Source organism: Pistacia vera, unplaced genomic scaffold (assembly GCF_008641045.1).
Source record: "Pistacia vera cultivar Batoury unplaced genomic scaffold, PisVer_v2 Contig801, whole genome shotgun sequence".
Lineage (NCBI taxonomy): Eukaryota > Viridiplantae > Streptophyta > Magnoliopsida > Sapindales > Anacardiaceae > Pistacia > Pistacia vera.
The window spans coordinates 29,913-40,458 of record NW_022196670.1 but is presented as its reverse complement, the minus strand read 5'-3'; the positions used below and the strand labels follow the sequence as shown (position 1 = coordinate 40,458).

At 34.4% G+C, this 10,546-nt stretch overlaps 1 protein-coding gene across 1 annotated transcript; it reads right to left on the bottom strand.

Moving 5' to 3' along the window:
• Positions 1-1,411: 1,411 nt before the first annotated feature.
• On the bottom strand, positions 1,412-10,333 carry LOC116117280. The gene is made up of 16 exons (XM_031403313.1): positions 10,055-10,333; positions 9,872-9,955; positions 9,636-9,709; positions 9,511-9,544; positions 9,244-9,302; positions 8,527-8,641; positions 8,368-8,405; positions 7,782-7,879; positions 7,594-7,649; positions 6,325-6,622; positions 6,063-6,178; positions 5,224-5,280; positions 4,253-4,318; positions 3,122-3,196; positions 2,107-2,201; positions 1,412-1,858 (listed from the first exon to the last, which is right to left on the bottom strand). The coding sequence occupies exons 1-15, from the start codon at positions 10,223-10,225 to the stop codon at positions 2,139-2,141; spliced, it is 1,404 nt and encodes a 467-aa protein (XP_031259173.1). The 5' UTR covers positions 10,226-10,333; the 3' UTR covers positions 1,412-1,858; positions 2,107-2,138.
• Positions 10,334-10,546: the final 213 nt, after the last annotated feature.

Below are 10,546 nucleotides of genomic sequence, written 5' to 3'. Positions count from 1 at the left end.
TCTTCCAAGCCTTTATTCACACGAGGAATGAATCTAACTTAATAAACTTAAAAAACTATGGATTGTGATATGAACCCACTCCAATAACTTAATAATTTGGGTTGAGCCATGGGTCTTTTATGGGTTTGGGTAAAACTCTCCTTGAAAAACCGGCTTGCCAAGAGAGGGTGCCCAAGCCTTTATAACCCACATGCCCACCATTTTCCCTTTCAACGTGGGATCCTAACATTCTATCACGCTTCCGCAACCGACGTCCACGTCGACCTCTTTACCCCCGTCGGCCTCTTTATCCCTTGGGTGACTACGCGGATCCCCTTTCCCTCAGGCCTCCATGCCCTTTCTCGGGGTAGCAGCCAGGGCCCAAGGTCAGGCTGCCACGCGTGCGCTGCCATATAGACGTAGGATCATGCTTTGATACCAATTGATAGAAACCCACTCCAATAACTCAACAATTTGGGTTGGGCTATGAGTCTTTTATGGGTTTGGGTAAAACTTCCTTTGGAAAACTGGCTTGCCAAGGGAGGGTGCCCAAACCTTTAACCCACATGTCTACCCTTTTCCCTTTCAATGCGGGATCCTAACATTCCACCACGCTTCCGCAACCGACGTCCACGTCGACCTCTTTACCCCCATCAGCCTCTTTACCCCTTGGGTGACTACACAGATCCCCTTTCCCTCGGGCCTCCATGCCCTTTCTCGAGGTAACAGCCCGAACCCAAGGTCAACCTGCCACGCGTGCGTTGCCACATAGGTACAGGATCATGCTCTCATATCAATTGATAGGAACCCACTCCAATAACTCAACAATTTGGGCTGGGCCATGGGTCTTTCATGGGCTTGGGTAAAACTTTTCTTAGAAAATCGGCTTGCCAAGGGAGGGTGTCCAAGCCTATATAACCTACATGCCCACTCTTTTCTCTTTCAATATGGGATCCTAACAGATTGAATCTAGGCCTAGGACACAAATTGATCCAAAATGATATCATTGAGAGTTAAAAATTGGCTCAGTAGTACCCTTTTTAAGGCCAAAATCTTCCAAGTTTGTGTTCACACCAAGAATGAACCTTAACTTAAGAAAATGTGGATTGGACCTAGGCCTAGGACACAAATTGATGCAAAATGATATCATTGAGTTAAAAATTAGCTCCTCAGTACTCTTTTTAAGACCGAAAATCTAGATGTACAAAAGAAAAACTAAGACCAGAAAAATCTTTCAAGTCTCTACTCATACCTGGGATGAACCTAACTTAATAAAACTTAAAGGATAATGAGCATTAAACCTAGACCTAGAAATATAAATTGATTCAAAAATGATATCATTGAGTGAAAATTTGGCTCAGTAACTCTTTTTAAGACCAAAAATCTAGATGTACAAAAGACAGAAAAATCATATATATACTCTCAATCTCTCATATTGTAATTGTGATTATTCATTGCTGTATAAATCTTGTTTACACATGGCAATCACATGCCACATGCTCTACATATAAATAAGAAGAATAAATGAAGTGTATCTGCTCATCATATATTATCTCTCTGTGTTCATTATCTGTGGATTCATTAGGAGATTAAAGTGTCATAAAGAGAAAAATAATTTATCAACTCATTTTTAAGGGTCACCTTCTTCCTCCAAAGTCCACAATTTGGTTGGGGCAGATGAATTATAGGGAACTGAAAGAAAGTTCTCCTTGCAAGAAGCTTGGAATTGATTTGTGTTCAGATAGAACTGCATGAAGCCTTATGTACGTGGCTGCAGCAAGGTCCTTCAAGAACTTGTTTTCCGTTTGCTTTCTGACACTCGAATCCTTTGAAATTCAGCTGCTTTACCACACATACAAGTTCATTCCTCCTTCAAGGCCTGTAAGAAATATCAGAAGGGAAACTTACACAAGGAAAGAGGAAAAGACAGGTCATTTAAGCGAAAGGTTGACCACGGTTAGTTTCAAGTGACCCCTCATGCCAATCCATTAAAATTCAGAGAGGTTCAGGGATTAGATTATCTTATAATCACAGTTCTATTATCAACCTGTACGTTCAGAAAACACTGCATCTTCTTCTTTTATTTATTTATTTTAATTTCTATTCTAATATCAACTGTCTTCATACCTGTCACAGCTCAAGCTAAGATCTGCATGTTTCTAATTTTCTGCCGGCTGTTTACCGTTTGCATTGGACACTGATGAAATGCCTTGCTCTATACACTGCATAATGAAAACAATTACCAATGAGAGATTAAGAACATCAGTATAAGTTGATTGAGAAACAAAGAAAAATCAATTTATCATATGCCACAGTAACATTTTAAAAATACTAAAGGAAAATATTCTAAGGTGTGAGAAAAGCAACTAATTACTATGACCAACATCTTAGCAGGAAAAGAAGGACAGGAATCAAATACTGCAGAGAGAAGAGATGAATGCAACTCGATTGGAAATTTTTTATCTAGAAGTCCCTCCTTTAATAAAAGGTGAAATTCCAAAATATATCAAACAAGTAATCAGAATTCCTATCTAGCAAGCAATAACATAAATATAAAATTCCAGAGACGCTTTTTTGTAACATGAATTTTGACATCCAAGTTCAGCTATCACAAGTTTACAACACCGCAATTAAACCATTGCACTTCTTAGACGCTTTTAGCATAGACAATAAAGCTAAAGTTCTGAAGAAATGTGATGTTTTGGCAACTTTTTAGGTAATTTGGATAGAGAAAAATAGAGGAATTTTTTAAGCCAACGAATAGGAAGACATCCATTCATTGTGGGATAGTGTTCGAATTTTAGCTTCCCCATGGACATTGGTGACAAAAGAACTTCAAATTTTTCTTTCCACTTCATTTATATGAAGTGCGAGGAATTTTGGGCCATGTTTAATTTTGATTGTTGGGAGCTTATGGCTGGTCTTTTGGTCATTTTTTGATGATTAACATTTTTGGGCACTTTTGTATAGCTCTTATTATTACTGCCTCTTTCATAGTCTCTTATCAAAAATTAAGAATACCATGGCAGCATGCTTTCTTAGTATAAACGAGAAAAATTGCCAAAATCAGTTGCCCATCTTTTTACAAGCTGCAGGAAAAGGAAGCAATCAGAATATTTACTATAAAAGAAAACAGGTAAACCTGAAGAAGATATCCATGCAGCCAATCCAAGGTTTGTGGAAATGTTGTTGCTGATATATTGACTACTGTCAGACCCTGTTCCAAGAAAAGTAAGAATTAAGATGAACAAACAGAAAATAGAAATGTTGTAACTTTATAATTCCAACAAACTAAGCCAGCTACAGACATTTGGGAAGGTATCACTATGTTCGCAATAATTATACATACTCTAAAAATTATAAAAGGTAGAAGTATAACGTCCTAACTGTGGGCATTTCCCAACCAATAATGGAACAAATCAGCAATTTAATTGATACAGGCGGATGCTATATGACTCCAAAATGAAGGTTTCTTTATATATTCCATAAGATTTCTGTTTCCTCCAAGACTAGAGGACTACAATTATTCCCTTATATTTCTAAACACCATGAAATTAGGACCAAAATATCAGGTCAATTGAACCAGAGGAGCTAACTTTACGAGTCAATATTAGTAATCCAAGCCTATAATTGCAATGTTTCTATAGGCTTAGCATTAAAAAAAAAAAAAAAAAATCAATATCATTAAGAATGATTTACAAATAGGCATTAATGAAATTTTGTAATTAGTCTTCCTGAGGTCTCTGAAACCTGAAATTGAGAGTCAGTTTTTTGAGATCCAACTTGAGTATCCTAGTTATCTTTTGCTATTTACTCCTGCATTAATTTTGAAAGGTCCGTTATCCTCTTACAATAATCAACAAGTAAATGAGATCTCCTTTCACGTGTCATTTATGTGGCTTCATACACAAAGACATCCAATGGGCCAAGACATAAAAAACCAAAATTAGAAATTCAGCTACTCTTTCAAGATGCAGTTTTCTGCAGGAACAAAATTCTGAACAAAAAATGCTTTAGTAATTTATAGAGCAAAACTCTTCAAGAACACATGTTTAATATAAGTGTTCAGCACAGACTACTTTCCATATCAATAATACCTCTCGAAATATTAATATAAATCTTTGGAAAATATGAAAACATTTTTATTCTGATTATTTATTTTTCTGATAGGATAGAGAATATGACAAAAAAATCTCTATGGCTTTTCTCACTTATTTTCAATCAACCAAAACCTGTTACAGAGAAGCTGCTTAATAGACATGGACAAGCATACCTGTGACTTGAAGGAGCAGAGATAATCCTGAATGGTTGCTAAATTTCTTATTAGCCCATGTTTATCCTGTAAAAAGATATCGGCAAGAAATTAGGCTTATTATTGATTAAATAAATTGAGGTAGGGTAACACAATAAATCACTCTAATGTTTAGTTACATAAACACATAACCAAGACATTTGTGCCAGAAGGAAATAACATCGACTCATTCAAATCATCAACATGTCTCAGTTTTTACCAGAGACAACTGGCATAACTGGTGCAAACATGCAAATGTTTGGTATTCACCATTTATCCCTAGAGTATCACCTTAATTCAGCCGTGTATTCTTAACTTATTAGTTGAAGACCATATTTGTTTCAAAGGAAAACAGAGGAATAAATGTTCAAAAACCACTAAGGCAACTTATTGTTGTGATTGTGATTTTAGTATGTTACATTTTGAAACTTCTATGAAACATGAGAAGGCAAGGGCTCAGCCACAAGTATCTTCAGAAATATCAAGCACAACATTTTAAATCTTTTTCCATTCTAGTTTCTAGGATCCACTCTCTCATGAACAACAAAGGGAGCTAGTTTTACCGATGTTTCCTAAACAATAATGTAATATGTTACTAGAAGATTAATTTGCTGACAAATTAATAATAATTCCAGTGTGACAATACACAACTGTTATAGTAATCAACTATTCCAATTTATGTTTCTTCATTTTACTACACGTTGCCTTCCCCCTACTCAACCATTTTCTAAAATGCACAATTCCTTTTGTCTCAATCCTTACAACAAACTGTTGGTGTCATAAAGCATTTACTTCAACCATGTTTTTCCCTACTCAATGGCAAAGAAAATTTGTTTAATAATTTAACTATTTATTGAATTATGCTCTCAATACTTAACCATGTTAACCAGTGAGACATATTAAAGTAAAAGAACAGGATGACATAAGAGAAAGAAATTAGCAGTTGCTGATACCTGAACCAAAGACTTATCATTAAATGTACGAGTCGAGATCCACTCCTCTAGCAAAGCCTACATAGGACCAGAGAATACTTCTAAGATACACTGTTAGGTTGAGAAATGAAACACATAATGAAGTAATAAAAACAATATCTTCTCGAAGGAAGCTACTTCAACACAGCTGCATATGTGCTAGTATTCGTCAAGAAAATTCAAACTCACAAGTATTACCTTCATGACATCTATGGTTGATAAGCTCCAATAGTTCATGAAATTATTTCGAAGTATTTATTATTTCTAAGCAAACTGTTTAGGAAATAATATTGTGAGAACATAATTTCCCACCTTATCGTGAATGAAACAATTTATAAGTGTAGAGAACATAAAACCACTTGAGCTGGTTCAGGTTTCCATCAATGAAAAGATGAGAAGTTAAAAGTTTCTTTCATAAAAATCATAGAACTGAAATACTTGATGGGGGATTCATACACAAGATTGATAGAAGTTTTCAAATCGATACATTTTTGACATGGTAATTCTTTACCATCAGTCTCCCTGTTTTAGCTCATTGCTTAGCCCACTAGACACTTGATTCATAACTGAAGCCATTAATCATTTTATATGAATAAATTAATTAACACTAAATAGACCAGTCATATTATAGAAATATATAACCAGTAACAATAAAACCTTGTTTCACTGAATAGCCTTTTTCTTGACAGAATACCATCATTACTTGTTGAAGAGAAACTTGAAGCCAAGAAAGGTAATTTATTTCCCATAATTTACTGTTCTGTATTATGTGTTAAGTATAGATAAAGCAAGCTCTAAAAGTGAAAAGAAAGTGACCACACCTTATGATCAAAATCAGCCATCTTCAGAACTATAGGCACAATTATTGGATCAGCACCGGATTTTTCTTTCTTAACAGATGTTTTTCTATCCACCTCAGGATCTTTTATTGTTTCACCTGCATTACCAATTTCAAACAGCACTCTTCACTTGTTACGTAAAACTGATAAATGCACAGCCATAGATAACAGCATGACATTCTTTTGAGGAATGGAGCTAAAACAAAATAGAAAACAAGTCCGCAAATTCTTGGTCAGAGTTAACCTCTATTCTCACAAACACTTCCTTCTTTTTTGGGAGGATCAGAAGCACTTCCAGCCAGGGCAACAGATTCTAGAGAATCTGCGATCTTGTTCACCTGTTCAGTAGATACCTTTTCTCCTGAGCTCACATCCGCTAGAGTGGTATTGCTACTTCCACAAACACTTGCAGAACTATTTTCAACTTGTTTCACTGGATTATCATCAGCTGCCACAGATACAGAGTTTTCCTTTTCTGTTGAGGTAACTGGTGCTTTGTTCTCTTCCTCCATTAAATAAATGCTGGGATCCAAATGTATACCCTGCCATTATCATAAGAAATTACATAAAGAAGAAAAACTAAAATGAAAACTTTAAAAGCACACAAGATTTTGTATTCTAATGTTAATCTCATTCTTAAAAGCTAAAAAACAACTTAGAATACAACTTCTATGTTGAAAATAAATTTCTGTTTCACTTCCACCGGGAAACACAGATATGAAGACACAATTTATAGTTTCAAAGGAAACATTAATTTTGTTCATCTAAGTGATTTGCAGGGTATAATATCAATTTACTTCTTCAGCCTCAATTTGTGGCTAAGTCATCTTCTCATAATTTTTATGAAAAATTGGTAGAAAAAAAAAAAATACCAGATCAACAGAACAGAACTAAATCAGACTCCACAAAGGTCCAGATCTTAATAACATCAAACCTCAGCAAAAAACGATGCGCTAAAAAAAAAATGCTTTTGCTTTGACCCAAAATGGATCATAATAAGAGAGAAGCATTACTCCAGCTCTTTCCATGCAGAAGAATCACAATTATGAAATCATTTCTAAACTACTTTAGCTAGTTTTTGACAAGAAGAAATCGCATAGTTTACTACAGTCTTACCTAAATTTTTTATGCAGATTTAAATTTTCCTATGCATTTCCCATTTATGTCGAACACCACACATACATCCAATTTATAAGTCTATACTTCCAGAAATTTTATAACACATCATAAAATAATATAATTAGGAGTTAATTTCAATAAAATATCTAAGCAAAGTAATAAATCATTTGGCTAGTAAAAGATTTTGTAATAAAAAATGTATGAGTTGCAAGGAAATATAGGCAAGCATAAAAAAAAATAAAAAAAAAATAACAATAACAAACAAGCATAATTAATTTTCCTTTTACAGAAAAGAATTTCCAGCAGCATCAGGTAGAATAAATGAAAAAAGAGGATTATTATCAGCTGGAGTAATGTAGTTTACAACCCACATGATCATAAAGGCTCAAGATACCTCAATTATAATTGGCTTTCCATCTTTCATTGCTTTCTTCAAATCACCAGCCAAACCTACAAAAACAAATTGACTAAGGTTAATACTAAGAAGGTAGAAAATCAATGACATGCCCCATATTAGTTCATCATCCAGGTTACAAAATGGTAGTTCAGGGAAAAGAAGGAAATTGGAAATTTAGATACCACCTTTGCGAACAATTCTGCATTCTCTACAAAATTCAGTTATTAACTCCTCAGAGGAGCTGAAATTTCGGGCCCATACAGGAGCCGATGTCAATGGAGCACTGAAACAGACAAAATAAGCAAATAAGCATTCTGTTGTGACCCACTGAAACCCCACAATGATTACAAATGTTGACCATACAAAACCCTATTAAAAATAAGATGCTATCTGTACACAGGCCACAGATTTATTCTAATAAACTGAATTACAATTACCGAAAGCATGAACTTCTTCTCAATGATATCAGCAATAAAAGTTATACAATAAATTTTTTAGCTTAAGATGCTATTTGTAGAAGGAAGGGAATATACTTAACCAGATATTTTCTTACAAATTTCCACAAAATTTCCACTTTTTACTGTGGGCGGAAAAATGGTTACAGGTGCTTAACCAACATACTTGCCAATTGTACCAAGGGATTTCCTGACTAATAACTTAACCAGATTTGATGTTTAAAGATCTAGTTTTCTCTAAGCAACAAATGATAATACTGGAAATAAAATGTGCAAGATATGAAACAGGAAATCAAGAAGTATGCCCATGACATACTCTGTTGCTGTGCGTAGCAATTCATATACCATATCCGTCTGCAACAATTAGAAACACATGTCAGAAGCATCAGTATGCATCCAAAAATAGTTAATACAAAAAAGTGAATGACAGAATGAACGAAGTAGAACAGCCTCATAGACATAAATAAGACTAAACCTGTAAGACATTTGGCAAATTTAGCCTTTGTGCCAGTTGGGTTGCTATAGTAGACTTTCCAACACAGGCAGTTCCACAAACAAGAATTACCAATGGCACTCTTTGATGGTGAAATCTAACAGGGACAAGCAAAATCATATTACTAAAATGAAGAACCTTCCACATTCCTGTTTCAATATTTTTCTTTCATCTATTTCAGTTGGTAAGATATACAGTCTAGTGCTCCACAAATTATCAAATCCAAAACAATATTAGAATTCCTATCCTCCACAAATGATCAAATCCAAAACAATATTAGAATTCCTATCCAAGAATTTTATGGTTACAACCAATGGATGGCATATTTACAGAAAGTCTAAGCCACTATAGTCTACAAGAAACACATCCTACGAGCATAATTTTTTTTTCTCCCTTCTTTTGGTGATTTAAAAATTGCCACTGTAGTTCAGACCATAAAGAATTCCACAAAAAAATTAGAAATGTCATAATGTCCATATAAAAAATTTCCAAGACACCATCACAAGGAAGCTTAACAATAAGAATGCATTGTTGTAAAACAATCTTACACCGACTCAATGAAAAAGAACCTTTTCACAGACTAATCAATACTGCAAGCACAACAAACATGAATTATCAATTAAATTCAAAGGGGAAAAGAGCAGCTATTAATCCAGAAAAATAAAACATGAGAACTATTGAAGTAGAAATTTTACTGACCTAGTCATCATCTTGTAACGATTTATATAGTCTTCTCCATAACATCTGCGTTCCATAAGCTGTAGATATAGTCCTATGAGAAGATTTCATATAATTTAACAACGCCTCAGAACCTAAACTTCTAAGCTAACTTATTCATTAGCTCATTGACCAACACTCTATTTTTCCAACCAACAGTCAATGTTTAATGGGCTGAAATAATCTAAGTTGGAACCATAAGTGAGAGTATAAATTGGAAGCCATATTTTATCCACAGTATTGACATACCTTAAATAGATTAGCTTCCAAATCAGATTGAGAGCTGAAAGAAAAAGAACCATTCACCATTACGAATAACAACATAAAACCATGAAACCCAAGCCTTTCTTTTCCAGGAGAGAGAGATGACATACACATCAAGAAGGCTGTTGTCTACAAGTAGCTTCTTCAGTTCAAGAGCAATTTTAATAGCCACATGATTTGGTATCTGAAATCATAAAATTTAAATTTAAATTTAAAAAAAAAAAAAATTGCATCTCATGTCTTGTTGATGATTATAATTTAAAAAAGAAATCAACTAATTATCCATCATTTTATAAGTAAAATTAAATTAAAATAAATAAAAAAATGAAAAGTATAAAGTGAGAACCTTAGTGACAGTTAACATTCTGCTGAGCAGGAATCTGGAGAAGACATAGTAGTGATCAGCATTATCACCAAGCCACACCTTCACCTGTAAGCCACATGATCAAAACAATCAATCAAGCAATCATGATTTGATCAATAATAAAGAAATCAGAACTAAATAATTAAAAAAAAAAAAAAAATCAACCTTAACAAAATCGTATTTCGAGAAAGCGTTTCGATAATTGAACTTGATGTTAGACAAGGAGAAGACTTTGTCTTTATCCTCGCTGTCTTCGCCACTTGCACTGTTACTCCTGTTAGGGCTTGATGGCGCCACTGCCACTCCCTTGTTCTTCTTCATCTTCTCGTTATCCATTTCAATTGTTTTTCCTTCAATTTTATGGAATTCTTTTGATGCTGGCTGCTGTGCTGTTAGTTACATGCCCATAGCTTTGCCACCTCGCGGCTTTCGGGACCTTCACACGTGTTTAATAGCAAACGACTGATTATTTGATTGTTTTTGTTTGGTATGTGAATAGCAAAATTCAGTTATTTACTTTACCGGCGAACGATACCCAAGGTTTGCTGAAATGACAAGATGGTACCCAAAAAGTTTTGAAACAACAAACAGGTACCTTTCATCATGTGCGGTTAGTGATTTCTGTTTGTTCATAGTAAAAGACTAAAATGTGCTTGA